Source organism: Phoxinus phoxinus (assembly GCF_949152265.1).
Source record: "Phoxinus phoxinus genome assembly, chromosome: 4".
NCBI classification, from domain to species: domain Eukaryota; kingdom Metazoa; phylum Chordata; class Actinopteri; order Cypriniformes; family Leuciscidae; genus Phoxinus; species Phoxinus phoxinus.
Window position 1 is genome coordinate 12,523,178 of NC_136879.1, and position 17,875 is coordinate 12,541,052.

The following is a 17,875-nucleotide window of genomic DNA, read 5'->3' on the forward strand; positions in this document are numbered from 1 at the left end:
ATACATGGAGAAATATATTAGTATGAGTCTGCAATAATAAACTGCATAGTGCAATGAAATTTACAAAAACACCAACATATGGATGATAGAAATTGGACTGTCTCGTTAATAAAGGCAGTGATAAATGACAACCAGTGAAGGATATTGTCCCACGGAAAAATGCACTTCAAGATAATAACTAAACATGAACAATACGAGCCGCGATGCTAGCGGGATAATCCGCTCGTTAAGCAGGATCAAATTACAGAGAGATCGCTAGCCGAACAACATCATAAATAGTCAACTTAGCGCAGTTGGGATACAGTGTGACAATCTGTGTTATTAACAATATACATTAGAAGAAAACTTATTTGTCACAAACTTTATCTTGCACATAAACACTTCACATGAATGTGTGCACGCGATATGATCGCTCAACTAGAGTAGCTTAGTGAATAGGCAATTACACTGAGTCCGTGCGTGCAGAGAATGCTGCACTACGTTATTTGCGTACAACGCAACTTAAAACCTCACACGCGTAGCTACCTTAAAGGATAATTCCGGTATTTAACACCTTGAGTCTATATTGTAGTTTGTTTTGGATGAACAAGAGTGGTGGACAACATTTTTTTGACAATGGTTCCTCTCTCAAGTTTTTGACTATAATAGAATTGGCCATGGACCCATTTAACATTGGAGTCAATGGGCATGTCCGAAAATGTCATTAAAACAGCCAATAATGTTCGTTTACAAAACTGTTAAACTCACCGAGTGGTTAGTGGTGTCCGTTGATGATTATAAACAATATATCGTCGCAATATATGATTCCAATCTGTTTATTTTGCTATAGTGGAACTATTTTTTCAGACACTTCACAACCGTGTAACTTCCGCTCAATATTTGAATCTGAAGCACTCCCGACCACTTGATGGCGATAACCGATGTTTATGTCTCGCGGGACACTCACGGTCACAGTCGAGTTCAACTTCATATTGCACTGGTCAGTGGTCACGTCTTTCAATATTTTCAAGGTTTTGTTTGTTTATTTCGCTTACTCTCCCGGAGCACAGTTGCTCTGCTCGCTAGCCTTATGAGAAACGGAAGCGAGCAAAAAGACTACATCGACCAAATGTAAACAGTCCCCTTTCCGTTTCCGGTAGCGCATTTATATTAACGAGCACGCAGTCCTTCAACAGAATTCAATGGGATTTTACAAAATGATGAATAAAACACGACAGAAACTGTATTTCGCAACACTTTTTGTTTCTGGAACATCAACTAACATCACTAATCACTCGGTGAGTTGCACAGTTTTGAAAACTAATGTTAAAGGTTGTTTTAATGACATTTTTGGACATGCCCATTGACTCCAATGTTAAATGGGTCCATGGCCAATTCTTTTATAGTCAAAAACTCGAGAGAGGAACCATTGTCAAAAAAAATTTGTCCACCACTCTTGTTCATCCAAAACAAACTACAATATAGACTCATGGTGTTAAATACCGGAATTATCCTTTAATACTTAATAAAAGGGAGAGAATTCACAACAGTTCTACTTTAGGAAAAGTGGTTTTATTTAATTGTAAGACATTTTTTAAGTCACAGTAGTTAAATCTGTATTGCATGGCATGTTCAAACTTTAAAATCATTCATATTAACAGGTTAATATATGTTTTCTCCGGAAGTATGTGGGTTTGGACATTGTAGATTTAAAGATCTTGCTTCCCCTTATTAATTGATTTCATGGAAACAGACACCAATGATCTTGCCAAGATATCTAATTTATTTTACCATTTTATATAAGACATAAGGGAGAGAACGGATCAGCAACAGATCTTCATTGCATCTCAGTCAGTTTCTCTCTCTCCGCCTAAACAAAGGACTTCAGTTCATATAGGCTGAAACATGTGGTTTCCATTAACATAGCATAGAATGTATATATTATGCTAGGCAGAAAAAACACTGCATACATTCCACTCCAGACACACACTCAAAATCTCCCAAAGTCTCTCTCACACATATATGCATTCAAAACGGTATGTGAACAGTATGATTTATAAAACACAATGATTACAAATGATTATGAACGTATATAAAAAGTATAAAAGGTATAAAACAAATACGTAATACTTCTGATTATGAATATCAATAAAAAAATAATAATAATAATACTAAAAACAACATTAAAAATATGAGATGTAAGTCTTCAGACATTTTAGAGAAATTCTAAATTAATGCATTACAATTGAACTAAACCCATTATAGACCTGAAGCCTGCCTGCATGAGCTATGACGTGAAAATTGGCCTGAAGCCGTGCATAGTTAGGGGGGTCTGAGGCAAATCAATACATTTTCTTCTTCTTTACAGAAACAAGGAACAAATGCAACAAAACAGAAAATAAAATTTCTTCCTGAATGGAAAAAGTGCTATTCATTCATTGAATATGATGAACCTGCACAATTGATGTACTGCAAAACATGCAGGAGCTGCCCAGCTCAGGCCATGGGGAACACCCTGTTCCATGGGGTAACTGGACAGAAAATCAGAGTGAGGAGCATCAAAGAGCATGCAGCCACAATTGCACACAAATCAGCTGATGATGCCCTACAAGCAAGAGCTCACCCAGAAAGAGGAGCACTGGTGGCACTTTTTGACAGAATGGATGAAGCAATACAGGAAAAGATGGTGAAACTCTTCAACATAGCCTACTTCATTGTCAAAGAGGAGATGGCCTTCACCATGTTCCCCAAGCTGGTGGCTCTTCATCACACCAACGGCCTGGACCTCGGCAATACATATAGCAATGACCAGGCATGCCGCATGTTCATCACAGCCATTGGTATGACTTTCATTGAGGAGCTTCAGGAAAAGTTGCGATCAGCCAGGTTCTTTTCTATCGTGTCTGACTCTTCAGTTGACCGATCAGTGAAGGACCAGGAGCTAATCTATTGCGTCTACCTCCAGAATGGCAATCCAGTGAACCAGCTTATCCAGATTGTTGCCCTGGACCATGCCCATAGCCAGGGCATTTTGGATGCCATTCTGGCTGGACTGTTGAAGGTTGGAGTGGGTGAGGAGGACCTGAAAAAACATCTGGTTGGCTTTGGGTGTGATGGTGCTGCCGTTATGCTGGGTGTGAACAATGGAGTGACCGCCAGACTTCAGCGTTTGTGCTCATCCCTTGTCTCAATCTGGTGTGTGGCTCATCGTCTAGAGCTAGCTGCTCTAGACTGTGTCAAACAGGTTCCTCAGCTGCAAGACATCAAGCAAACACTACGTGCCATCCACAAGCACTACACCTGCTCTGCGAAGGCCTCACGGGAGCTTCAGGAGATCAGCAAGGCGATGGAGATCTCCATTGTGAGGCCAGGCAACACTGAAGGTACTCGCTGGCTACCACACATGTCACATGCATTGGAGGCATTGATGAGGAACTACAGGCCCACCTTGGTACACTTTGAGAACCATGCCAGTGACCCTAATGACAGGGAAGCAAGTGCAGCCATGAAGGGGAGAGCAAAGCTTGTGCAGCACACCCTGAAACAGTACAATATGCTGCTATTCATCCACCTCATGCTAGATGTCTTACAAGAACTGAAGCACCTCAGCCTCCTGTTTCAGCAAGAAGGCCTCACGTTGCAGATGGTCTCGGATGGACTGCAGACAACATCCCTGGCTCTCGTGGCCATGCAGGTGAGAATTCTTTTTTAGATTTGCCATTATTAGGTGCTAAATGTCAGGTGGAAAACCTTATTTGTCATTGACCTATATACATACATATTTAACTATTTTAGAATTACATAATTCTATTTAATATTGTCACAGCTCAACATTTGTATGGGTCCTTTTAGTAATTAAAATGACTAAAATGTTCTTTACCTCTTTTCAAACTGTAGACAATCCCAGGCCCAAGGCTACACCAGTTCATGGATGAGGTTGGGGCTGGAAGTACCTGGCAGGGTGTCCAGATCAGCAGGACCAATGCTGATGACGACAACTTCAAAATCCTCAAGCTTCGTCTCACCAACAGCTTCTGTGAGTTTGTGTCAGAGCGTTTCAAAAGTCTGGAGACCGGCGTTCTGAAGGCAACCTCCACTCTCTTTGACCTTTCCAACTGGCCAGAAGACACTACTGATCTGGCAACATTTGGCACAGCTGAGATGAATGCCTTCATGGAGCATTTCCATCCCATACTTGAGACATGTGAGGATTTTGAATCCGTTGAGGCAGCTAGGCGAGAGTGGCTTGACCTTAAGATCCTTGTTTCCCGTCACTACAGGCACCTCGATTCCCAGGTGCTGTGGTAGCGGCTGATTCAGGGTGCCATTGGAAGGGATGGCCAGTTTCAGCACATGCAGGTGATAGCAGAGATCAGCCTTGTCCTCCCTATGAGCTCCTCTTGCTGTGAGCGTGGCTTCTTCAGCATGAAGAGGATCAAGTCAGACTGGAGGTCCTGCCTGTCCAATGAGATGCTCAACAGCCTCCTTCAAATCTCTGTTCATGGCCCTCCTGCAGACCACTATGACTCTGTGAAAGCAGTGACCAAGTGGTGGAGTAGTGGCTCCAGGGCACGAAGACCTCAGTACAAAGTCTGAGACGGAGACACTGAAATTCCCCCAAATTCTGTTCTAGAGAAGTCATATTACACTTTTCAAAAAACGTTTTGAGCTGTATTTTTCTCTTAATTTTCGTATATGTAAAAATTTGTTCTGCATGAATACACAAAAGCATTTAACTCCTGTTATTTTTTATTAAATCAGTTTTTTACCTGTTTACAGATAACTACTTTCAATTGAGCTAAATAAATATAATAATATAGATCAAACATTTTAATGGTGTTTTTATTATGTGACTGACAACTAATTTCACAGGTCGGGGGTGCGGTGGCACTATGCCAACCGACCTCCCCGTTAACCCTTTGGCAGTGCCCTTTCTGAGGAGCTACCCCGCAGCACAGAGATGACAGACAACAGAACGACAATTTAAAAGACTTTATTGATAAAAGGAATTTCTTAAAACTGAGGACGGCTCTGGTTGTGGACAGGTGGTAAGTATCTTGGTATCAGGATCGAGTCACGTCGATGGGTGAGTATGAAACTCGGGAAGGGCTCTCAGGCGCAGTAGCGCAGATTCTCACTTCTTGTGGCCATTCTATACCTCCTTCGAGGGGGTGGGCGCGAGGGACTCGGTGGGCCATTATTAACCGTTGATTTCTACTTCACATGATCTGGATTCGGCTGGAAGGGACCGGACGCCACACCGGAGGCTGGAGTTCTTCCGAGGACGGGCCAGGACCGGCAAGGCAAGGACAGGAAAGTGACAGCACTAATTCCACCGCAGCAGTTGAACAAGAGTGTATGTACTAACGTTGAGCGTCTGTTTCACAGGGTCGGCCTGGACCACGACAAGGAAGAATCGCTGGCTGGAGCAGCAGTGCCACTACAGGAGGCTCAGGACAGTGTCAACGTGGTTAACTGGTTATATCTTATAATCTTCGGCTTCTGTGTTACAGGATCAATGCACCACCAGGACAACTTCGGGCTCAGAACTCGGGGTTTACACCTCGTCGAAGGATGCGGGGAGCCGACACTCTGGCCGCTGGGGATCTGAATCGAACTCGGATCACCGCTACAGGTGAGTAGGGATTCAGAATAGTCAGTATATCTTCAAGAGAGCGTACCCACGAGGGACATTCGGCTGTGGTGGCTCAGTATATAGGCTTCAATGCAGACAGCATGAAGAGAGGAGACATTCAGAATATGCAGTATATCGTCAAGAGAGAGTACTCACAAAGGGCCTTTAACTGGGGTGCTTCAGCATAGAAGACGGCGCTTTTGACTGTGGTGGCTCAGCATAGAGACTTCAATGCACACAGCATAAAGAGAGGAGACATTCAGAATAGTCAGTATATCTTCAAGAGAGCGTACTCACAAGGGACATTCGGCTGTGGTGGCTGAGTCTATAGACTTCAATGCAGACAGCATGAAGAGAGGAGACATTCAGAATATGCAGTATGTCTTCAAGAGAGCGTACTCACAATGGGCTTTCCGTGTTGGGTGTGTTCAACTGAAATGCTTTTATCCTCCACCAATCGACACGTTGTTGCTGCACTTGTTGCTGCACTTTTTCCCTCGCTGCAAACACTGTACTTCGCCCCACACGTGCAATCACCGCAATATCACTCTCATCAGTCGTGCAAAGTTCAGCAGACACAGCAGTATCACTCCAATCCCCAAAACTAGAACAATGTTCAGGCTCAGTGAGATATTCCCATGCAGGTCGGTGGCGGACGTCTAGTGAACAAACACAGCTTTACTCTTGATAACACAGTCAACGAGTTTCTCTCTATTGTTTCCTTTTCCTCACAACATAAAGCTGAGCACTTATCTTTCAGGCGGTTACTCCGATGTCTACTTCCTCCCTTCCTCAAATCCACTGCCGATGGTCCATCACCACATGCACGAACTCGCCGGAGATAGCTGGCCAATCGAGCTAGACACGTATTCACAGCACTGCACGGGCTGGCTTCGACCCGGGAAAGCTTCACGCCGGAAAACTATCGTCAAACTGCGATCCTCACACTCCTCTAGAGCCTGCTTTTATCTGCCCCTCTCACATATCACTCGTGGCTTTGTTCTCCTCTCACAGGTGCAGCCAATCTTCCGCAATCAATGCGAGCTGTCTCGGGCTCCTGCTCACAAGCTACCGGAACCGGCCTCGGGGTTCCCGGAAATGCGTCCCAGGGGGGAACAAAAAGAAAAGTTCCGGCCCTTGGTCACCCCGTGACACTAACAACTACTTTGTTGATAATAACAAAGTACAGAAACAACATGTTTATTTTGGGACGGTTGACATTCACTTTAGGACGATTCAAATTGTTTTTCAGGACTGTTCCAGGACGGAGGTGAAAAAAGTTAGTCTGGAGCCCTGGATGAAACATTAATTCAAATTAAGATACAATTAATACAAAACGAAATTCACCTTAAAGAAAGGCTTTGTGCTTTCTGATTGAGGTCTGTGAAAGTTTTAAAGCATCTTTTAGTGCCGATTTCAGAGCGGTCACGTCCGTAACATCGTTTTTTCCTCATAAATGCGAACACGAAAAATAAAATAAAATGAATATTTTATGTTCTGTGGAGCTCGTTTTATTTTTTCTCACGTTTATATTAATTTCTGCTTAAATACTGAGTGCATGGAGGAATATAGCCTATTCCGCGCTCAAGCGCATGCATAAATCTTGCCGCAAAGCACCGGCAAAAGCAGGCTAATGATAATATGTCTGAAAAAATAATGAGCCATTTTTTTTGTTTATTAATAAAATATATATTTCTAAATCAGTGTCGGCTCCAAACATATCTATATACATCTCCGCTGTAAAGTGGATGCGCCTTTAGAGAGAAATGCACCTTTCATATGGATTAGCTATACAGCCTCATCAGCCGGTATTTGCTTTCGATTCAAATTTTTTCGTTTAAAAGTGGACATTTCGAGCTTTATATAGAAATATTCATCATGTTTTTGAGGCTATACACTGTATTTCAGTTCATTATTGAGATGCGCTCCAGTTCACGCTACGTGGAGATAATTATAGCGCGCCCTGTTTGTTTTATTTTATTTTACAAAAAGCACAACGTTTTCTTGTTATTGTGAGTTTACCCAAATAAAAGTACTTGCGACAGATGCATTATTCCTTTCTGTATGACCAGAAAAGATTGAGTATTTAAAGTTGTTTCCACTGTTGATAGGAAAATGCAAGTGTTCGCACCGACGCCTGCCATGCAGTGCGCGCTCCACACTCCAAAAATGAATGCGTCATTGTACCCAGCACTTCTGAAAATGCACTTCCGAATGCGTCTCTGTCCTCTTATTGCTTTATATCCGCAGGACTCGCGTGTGGCGCTGACATCTCTCTCATTAGCAATCACGACCTGCTTCATACCACAATCATGTTAAAAACAAAAACATATTCACTCATCCTTAAACATTATAATAGCCATCTTGACGACAATTATCAACTTTACGTGAGTTGTGCTTCAAAAAAATTGGTCAAAATCTCTACCGCGGATATAAAGGAATGAGAAAACGAACTACTCGCAAGTGCTGAATTACTACTTAAACTGGTCAGTTTATGTAACAAATTAAACTTGTGAGGTAACGCAGTGATGTTTCACTTGGTCTGCAGTATCATACTAAACTGCATTTGTGTGTGTTGAAAGTTATAATGTTATTCTATGTGTTGGCTGTATGAGACTAGAATAAGATACTGATCATATCCTAACATTTCATGTTGAGCTATATAACATTGATTTGTTTTATGTACATTTGCTCACCTACCTGTCTAATAAAGTAACGTTAAATGCAAGAGCGTCTCTGTCAAGTCGAAGTTTGCAGCGGAGCTCTCGGCATTTCGAAAACGACACGCTGATATTCATCCCCGTTTTATTTCTCCTTTTGTCCCAAAGTCTGCTTTCCATGGTCCATTATGTCTGAACGAAACAACAACATTGTGCCGCTAGACGTTACGCAGTTGTCCACGTCTGTCGCCATGGTTACTATGGCAGTACAAATGGAAACCAGGGATAACGCGGATATTAGGTAATTGACAGGCGACAAGTGACAAGGGATGGGGACTATTTAAAATTGTGATTTCTCTGAATTTACTAATTCTTGGAAACATTTAGGATAATGTAAGTACACAATTGAAATAAATATATAACACTGTGCAAGTGGTTTTTGGATATATCTTACATATTGTACCTTTAAGCAAAAAAAGCAACAACAAAAAAACTTTCCAAAAAGCTTTACAACCAATAGGAGATACATATACAATATCACCAGTATACCTGCCTAAAAAGATACGAAAAAATCTCATTTAAAAATCTCAAATGAGATTTTAAAATTGAAGGAGAGAGTCACTTATTGTGAATGTCCTGTGGAAGTGAGTTCCACAGATGAGGAGCAGTGAAGCTAAAAGCTCGAGATCCTGTAGAAGCCAAACGCATGCGTGGAAGAACTAAAGAGAATGTAGACGATGATCTAAGAGTTTGAGAGGGAGTATATGTTAAAAGTAGACCAGATAAGTATGAAGGAGCCAGGTTATGCAGTGACAAAAAGCTAAATATAACATTCAACACGCTGTTTAGACTCTAAACTAAAGTGTAACCAAATTTGCTCCTGTTAATTAGACTCCACACTAAAGTGTTACCGAATTGCTGATAATGTGGATCAGTGTTTTAAAGTGAAGATCATGGTAATCCACTAGTAATGAGTTACCAAATCCATCGGAAGGAATTACTATTACAAATGATAATAGCTTTCATGAATGACAATCATTTAAAAATACTCAATATTGAGGTATTTGCTGGTATTACAGAAAAATTACTAATCCTTTCAAAAGAATACCTTAAAATTTTCATTTAGTCTCTACCGTTATAAAAATGAATGTGCACAAGCATTGGCAGAGTCTCCATTGATGGGCAAATAAATGTTTTGTTCTTACTTCCCAATACTTTCCAAGAATGGAGAGCAGTTTTAGTTCTGGTGTGACTAAGCCCTTCCTCTGTGTAATGTCTTCATGCTCTCAGACTCCTCCTCTCTACCTGGTCTTGGGTATAAAGGACACTTGTTTTGTCACAGATGCGCTCCATTTGCTCTGAGGCATTGGCTCAAATTAGGCTTGCATCTGCTCTAGCTGCTTGCCCGGTTACTGAACGCGCTCGCATTGCATGTAGCAGTCACAGATCTTTAAGAAGTCATGTCTTTAGGGCTGGAGCTCATAGGTATGGTGTCATGTGTGCTGGGCTGGCTCTTGGCCATCGTGGCTTGTGCTCTTCCCATGTGGAGGGTCACAGCCTTCATCGGCTCCAACATCGTGACGGCTCAGATCGTCTGGGATGGCATGTGGATGAGCTGTGTGGTTCAGAGCACGGGACAGATGCAGTGTAAAGTCTACGACTCCATGCTGGCCCTCTCTCAGGACCTCCAGGCAGCTCGAGCCCTGACCGTGATATCCATCCTTCTGACCGTCCTGGCTGTGCTGGTGTCCATCGGAGGAGCAAAGTGCACTACCTGCATTGAGGACGAGTCGTCCAAAGCTAAAGTGATGATCTTCGGAGGGGTGCTCTTCATCGTGGCTGGGCTTATGCAGCTGATTCCTGTGTCCTGGTCTGCCAACAGTATCATCAGGGACTTCTACAACCCTCTGCTGCCCGACGCCCAGAGACGGGAGCTGGGAGCCGCGCTTTACATCGGCTGGGCAGCATCTGTGCTCTTGATCATGGGGGGATCCTTGCTCTGCTGCTCCTGTCCTCCACAAGGGAAGAATTACAGCCAGTCTCGAATGCCGTATCCAGCGTCTCGCTCAACGGGTGGAGGAGGGTATGACAGAAGAGACTATGTGTGAAACCAGCAGCTCAATATATGAACATCATATTTTCTGGAGAAAAGTTGAAATATGCAACGGGGGAACTGAGGAAGTTGTTTGATGTTTTTGGTTTCTATGTCAGTGCGGTTTTGGCTGTTCAGAATACAAGAACTCAAACGCTGACCGTGTGAAAATGGCCTTTGGTAATTGCTATGAAAATGTACACTCGGACTGTTCCTCTCGACCGAATTCTCAACAAAGCATGATTTTCAGTTACCTGAGGTGTATAAAGCTGACTTTTTATTTATTGGCCATTTCTTTTAGTTTTGTAGGACTAGTTGCACTAAGATTTTGACACAGACAAGTTGACTGTGTGTTTACTATGCTGGAGAATTTAAACCTGTCATTGTCCTTTTTCCTCAACTAGACACAGGTAAATGTCCATGTTGTAATGTATTTACTTTATATGATTCGAATTGTAATGTGCATTTCTTTATTATTTATACAATGTTTTTCATCAAGCTGTAGGAATGTAATTTGAGAAGCACATACTCTTTTACATCATTGTTTGATAGACACTTGCTGCCACTTCAATTTGTATTAGAAAAATTATGAAATGGCTCTAGGACTGTTTTATAGAAATTGAGGCAGAAAGAACAGCCGAGGATCTGAGCACGCTCATTTTTGTCCAGAGTTTGTAATGTGTGTAAGCTACTGTATAGTGTATTGTTGATCAGGAACATTAACATTGTACCTTTCTGTTCCAGTGCAACAATAAATGAATACATCAACCCGTGATGAATTTTGAATATTGTAGTATGGATGCTTGAATTCATCTCAGTGTCTGTTCTTTTATAATCATGATGACTAGAGAAAACCTGAAACTCAAGCCACAGGGCCATGTTACCTCCAGTTAGCAACAAAGCCGAATACACACCATGAAATCATCAACAGATCAGCTTACCAGTGCAGGTGGCAGATGGTGGCAGTAAGACAGAATACAATGGCAGTAGTTAAACAAATACACTTGGAAGAGGTTAATTATAGCTGAAGTTATCTTCATTATAAAAAAAAACCAATGCAATAAATGCACAAAAATGGATACAGAAAACTTAGACAGAAACCATCTTTATTAATTCTGTTGAGTGATGTATTGTGCTGGGCAACGATTAATCGCATGCTATATTTAAGAAATATTTGCATGTATATACTGTATATATATGTATTTTATATATAAATAACAGATTTTTCTTAAATATATACATGCATGTGTGTGTATTTACAAAAAAATTATACACATATATTATGTATACACAAACATTTATTTTGGATGTGATTAATCGCGATTTATTGTTGCCCAGCATTAATTGTATTTCAATTAAATACTTGATTGAGAACCAGTTTTAACAGCTTTTAACTGTGGCAACTTGAAATATTGAACAGGGACTCATATGAATACATCAAGCATATCACTTTACCAGGGTATGTCACCCGTGTCTATAAACACAGATCAGTGTCAGCTCAGTTAAGCCCAGCATGCAGGCTAAATTACTTACACTCATAATATTAATAGGAATAGGAATAGGGGTCTTGAAAGTCTAATGGTCTACATTTTGTAAATCACTATGTCATGCTGTGTGCAAAAATGAATGAGATGAATGATTTTAATAAATGACTTGCTGAGTTACTAACAGGATTAAACAAACGGCTTTAATTTGGAAATATGCGGACTGCATGGGTCATTCCAACGGCTGTGAAGCATGTGAACGTCTTTTTGTGGAATTAAGGCTCACCCAATAATGAAAATTAGCCCATGATTTACTCAGCCTGAAGCCATCCTAGATGTATATGACATTATTCTTTCAGACGAATACAATCAGAGTTATATAAAAAAAATGTCTTGTCTTTCCCAAGCTTGAATGGCAGTGAATGGCTGTATGTCTTTGGAAGCGCATCTATTCATGATTGAAGGGCTAAACCGCGTCTCCAGGGGCTTAATAAAGGCCTTCTGAAGTGAAGTGATGTGTTAGTGTATTGAAAAAAAAAAAAAAAAAAACTAAATAACTAGTTTCCAGCAGACGATTTATCGATTTACGGCAAAAAAGTAACCCTTCAACTTGACGCACAACGTGATGACGAGCGCGGTTGCCCAGCGTGTTTCGACCGAGAGTCGTCAAATGCCTTCATTATGTTGTGCGTCAAGTTTTAAAGGATTAGTCCACTTTTAAAACAACTTTTGCTGATAATTTACTCACCCCCATGTCATCCAAGATGTCCATGTCTTTCTTTCTTCAGTCGAAAAGAAATTAAGGTTTTTGATGAAAACATTTATCCATATAATGGACGTCAATGGGCCCCAAACGGTTCAAGGTCCAAATGACAGTTTCAGTGCCGCTTCAACGGGCTTTAAACGACACCAGACGATGAATAAGGGTCTTATCTAGCGAAACGTTCGCAATTACGTTGAAAAGGTCACGCTTCTATGAAAAGTAAAGCATTACTGTCCTGACGAAAATTTTCTTTTAGGCTTTTTAATATTCCAACACCCAGGATACGCACACGCAATGGCCATTTTAAACGATAAAGTGACACAAAGACATTTGAATATGTGTGTATGGTCCTCCTTCCTCACATCTGTAAACACTGACTCATCAAGCGTGACCTTTTCAACGTAACTGCGTATTACGTGACAGCACGAACGCACAAAACAGAGCAAGACGAGCATTTGTGCTTATAAAACTAACTTTTTTAATTTATTTTTGAAATGACGATCGTTTCGCTAGATAAGACCCTTATTCATCGTCTGGTGTCGTTTAAAGCCTGTTGAAGCGGCACTGACACTGTCATCTGGACCTTGAACCGTTTGGTCGCCAGTGAAGTACATTATATGGAGAAATGTTTTCATCAAAATGCTTCATTTCTTTTCGACTGAAGAAAGAAAGACAGTCTTGGATGACATCGGGGTGAGTAAATTATCAGCAAAAGTTTTTTTTAAAGTGGACTAATCCTTTAAGTGTAGCACATTACAGACATTACACACTAGCAGGTGATCAGAACACTTACAATTACGTTTACAGACTTTTTCCAAAGGTACTTTCAAATGATGTACATTATAAGGAATGTGTCATATAATAAAAATATATATAATGACATACTGTAATTTGTCAACATAATTCCCTTTTGTAAAACTGTTAAATATGTTCAGGTTTTCATATTTCCAGTTTCCTGATGAATGACTACATTATTAAGCCCAATGACTTCAATTGTTGTCTGTATAATTGATCTCAATCTTGTCCTTCACAGAGTTCTCTTTGTTCCACCGGGAAACTCAAGCGACTCACAACAGCGATCCCCTGAAACCGAGGTCACGTGACCGATACTGGAGAAGCTGAGGAACCGCCAGAGTCACTGAAAGAAAGATCTGTGCTTCTTTATCACAGAAACCTTGTGTTTGGCGGGAGAAAACGTTCAGTTTCATATTCAGCTGATATTGGCAAAAAGACCATATTTATTGGTTATATTTTACATAATAATATTTTACATATTAGTTTTTTTTTTGTCTCTGCGACAGTGATGATTATATCACAGAGTGTGTGCAGTTTTAGACAATGCCTGGATAAAAAAGAAATGACTGAAAGAAGTAAAATGTTTAATTTATGTCAGGCACAATAACAATAGCATGTTAAAACTGAATGCTATGATCATGTCACGTCGGTTTAGATTGTGTCTCATGTTCTTAGTTCATGTCTTTTATTTTGAAATTCAGTCTTGTTCATTCTTGTCCACTGTTTCCTGTCCCTCATCTTCCTGTTTTCTGTCTTGATTATTATGTATATTATAACCAAAAACATATAAATCCGTCCTTCGGATGAGACGTTAAACCTAGGTCCTGACTCTCCGGGGTCATTAAAAATCCCAGGATGTCCTTCGAAAAAGAGTAGGGGTGTAACGGTCAAATTTGCCCCTTGGCCTCTGTCCATCACGGCCTCCTCATCATCTTCATACACTGACTGGCTTCATCACCCACCAGAGCATCTACAAGAGGGGATTGTAAAATACCATGTAGAAAAAGTAGTTTTAGACAGTCAGCTTTCTTCTTTCGTGCAGCTCATGCAATACCATACCCACAAATCTAAGGAACATCACATCTATCAAATCATTTTCTAAATCCATAAAACATTGGTTATTGACAAATCAAATATGCTGCCATAATACAGAATAATGTGTTTGTATTCATTGCTATAGTGGTGTTTATGTTTTTTTATTGATATGTATTTATTGTATTGTTGTAGTGTTTTTATTGTTTTAACCATCAACCTGCTAGGGACTGCAGATGAAAATGAGTCTGTATGGCTAAATCTGGCACATTTACATGCTGAACTTTTTACTCGTGTTGATTAATGTGCGTTGTCCCTTTTAAACCTCTGGGGTCGGCAAACGCGCCGGCGCATTTTGTAATTTTTTTTTACATAGCAGCAAAATAGACTTAAAGGGACACTAAGTATCTTTTTAGGTATTTTATTATCTAAAATCAATATTTTTTTTCATAAATATGTCCTCAATGGTGTACAAATACCTCGGCCAATTATCTGACTTATCCTTATAAATGAAGAATTTATTATCTTTATATACATGGGACGGGTAGGTCCACGGAGGCTTCCATGTAGTTCCGCCATCTTGCAAAACTATAATAGCAGAGAGGGTTTAAAAGCCAACGGGTTTCCACAACGCGTTTTCGTTCAGAGCCAGCCGAAACCAGCAGAAACGCAGGTGCAGAGCAGTGAGAGGCGCTTGAAACTGCACCGGCAAGTTTAAAAGTCTGGATTGCATTGTTATTATGGACCATACATATGCCAAGCCACAGGAGAAGAAAACATCGTCGCCAAAAAAGTCAAAAATAGAATGTAAAATGCGTGGGATTTCCCCCTTTCTGGTCAATGTATCCCTGCCTCTGCTTAATTATTTTTATCCCGGTCCGGTGGGGATAAATTTATCCTCCCCTCAAAGTGATCATAGTGCTACTACATAGTGGCGAGACGGATCACAAAACTTATCACGGATCCGTGGTTTGATTAAAGTCAATTTTATTTTAAAATGATTACTCACTCACTCTTGAGCGTCTGGCGCGAGTGATTTAAATGTAAAGCCGCGTTTATGCGCATCTAGAGGTCCGGCGGCGCGGTGTTTAGCGCTGTGCGGTAGACGCGAGCCTCATTTGCGCGTCCAGTTTGCGCAAATGAGGCGAATTGCTATCACAGATAATGTATTTTCTATCATTTCACAGTAGCTCAGCATCGCGATGTAAAGTTAACGTTATTGCATGATCACAGTTCATATGTGTGGGGAAAGATAAGCTATTAGAGTACAAATATTGTGTTAGGCTACTTCAGTTAATAAGAAAAAAGATTTTACAATTCCTGCAAATGCAGTGATGAAGTTCATGTTCTCATGATTTATTTTTATGAATAACAATGTTTCAAAACATCCCCAACCCTCCCCTCTGTTTTTTTTTCCCACAAATCGCACCCTGGGCATAACTACAATATTTCATGTTTTTCACAGTCAGTAATTCATACTGTGACATTCGTTTGTCGCCTACCGTAGATGCAACGCGCATTTGAAAAAGCGAGGCGCTGGAGAGCAAAATTAGTTTGAATGCAAAATACAAATTCATCACTAGATGGGAGTAATTCCTACTTATTGTACTTAGTGGTCATACAGACTTAAGAAATATGAAAAAAGAAATAAAGAAATCAAATCACGGTCTCCTCTCCACCAGTAAGCTGGTGTGTGGTGGGCGTCCTGGCGCAATATGGCTGCCGTCGCATCATCATCCAGGTGGAGCTGCACACACTGGTGGTGGATGAGGAGATTCCCTCTTCTGTGTAAAGCGCTTTATATAGGCGTCCTCTCATGCTGATTTGGGTAGACGTGTTGATTGGATAGATCATTTGAACGTGTTCCTCCCGAACGTTGTTAATAAAACATCACGTTATGTATGTCAAGTATTGATGTCTGTGCATCATTGGGTGATGCTTATAAGATGACTATCTATTCATATTTGTCAATGTGACGAGACATTAAGGGAGCTGTTTTCAGTATATTTGGCATATGATTATAAAGAATGTGCACATACATTCACTATCAGCATTGCGAACAGACTGACTTCAGTGCCACTTGCATCGTTCAGTCAGTAGGAGGCCTCGAGTGACTGTGAGCGCAAGCCAACCATTCAGTTTGAGAAAAACATGGTTCATTCAGAAAAAGAAAGTTACTAAAACTATTTGAGCTTTTATGATAAACAAATTGCTTATCTAAAACATTTTGATTATGTTTATGCACTGTTTGAGACAGATTTATATAATTTAAATGCAAAATGATAAACTCAAACACAAAGATGAAATAATATATACATTTTACTATTTTTAATACACTTTGGGAGGAAATTAGACAACTCTTCTGTATTTCCAGTGTTGGTCATTTAATGTAACATTTAACCAGATTCTCATCTTTAAGAATCTGTTATCTGCTTTACAAATAATCTATGTCCACAGACATGGTTTTAACCCTTTTTTTCCCTTAACCTATTATTCCCTTTTTTTTAGGCTTTAAATATCTCGAAATGTACACATGTAGATGTTTGGAGATGCTTAATCTCTTATACAACTCAAATAGCTTCTGGTTCACCAGCTGAAAAGCAAAGGTGCTTCTAATCCCTGTAAAAGATAAGACTCTAAACAAACAAGCAAACTTAATAGTATTTGTAAAGCTTTTTATTCCTCACTATATAGTTCGACCTTTTAGATATGGAGGATACCCATTGCTTCACCCCCCTTTTTTGCAATTGAAAACGGCAATGAAACCAGTCAAACTGTCACAAGCAAGAGCGAGGGTGTATTGAACATTACATGTTTCTATATGCAGAAGACATTTTGCTTTACATTAGTGATCCCATATGAGATTGCATTATTATCCGGTTAGTTTGGAAGTTTTTCAGGAAACAAAACAAAAAGTGAATGGTCCTTATAATAATTCATCTGGATTTGAAGAGGTGGTGAGGTCTTCCTTTACTCTGGCTGTAAGAATACATTCGTGAAGATGGCAGTACTTTCTCAGTTTGTCTCAATCCTCACTAGTTTTGTACCCGTCTTTTTTTGACCGCCACGATTAAAACCCGTTCAATCAATCAAAGTATTTCCTCCTTTACCTGGGAAAGCGAGATGTCCTGTTGTGCACATTGGTTTGAGCGTAGTGCAATCTGTCTTACTGAATGACTCATTTGTTGTGATTTTCTAATCTCTTTTTGTTGTATTTTTTCTGATGTTTGGCTCGTTCCCTGAAGAAATGTGATGACATGACTGTGTTAATGTGCTTTTGTCCCCGGCCAATGTGATGTATTAGTTAATATTCATTATTTGGGGTTGTTTCATTGTTCCATGTATTAAAGTCTGTTCAATGTAAAGCTTTATTCCTTAAAAATGTTTTATTATAATAATGTATTGCACTGTATTACCAGTGACGAAGCAGGCACA

General features: G+C 40.3%; 2 protein-coding genes across 2 annotated transcripts; both read left to right on the forward strand.

Moving 5' to 3' along the window:
- Positions 1–3,383: 3,383 nt before the first annotated feature.
- Positions 3,384–4,536, forward strand: LOC306996760 (uncharacterized protein). The gene is made up of 2 exons (XM_079609616.1): positions 3,384–3,673; positions 3,877–4,536. The coding sequence occupies exons 1-2, from the start codon at positions 3,407–3,409 to the stop codon at positions 4,285–4,287; spliced, it is 678 nt and encodes a 225-aa protein (XP_079465742.1). The 5' UTR covers positions 3,384–3,406; the 3' UTR covers positions 4,288–4,536.
- A 175-nt stretch (positions 4,537–4,711) lies between these two features.
- Positions 4,712–11,133, forward strand: LOC306996764 (claudin-3-like). The gene is made up of 2 exons (XM_079609620.1): positions 4,712–5,614; positions 6,629–11,133. The coding sequence occupies exon 2, from the start codon at positions 9,735–9,737 to the stop codon at positions 10,380–10,382; it is 648 nt and encodes a 215-aa protein (XP_079465746.1). The 5' UTR covers positions 4,712–5,614; positions 6,629–9,734; the 3' UTR covers positions 10,383–11,133.
- Positions 11,134–17,875: the final 6,742 nt, after the last annotated feature.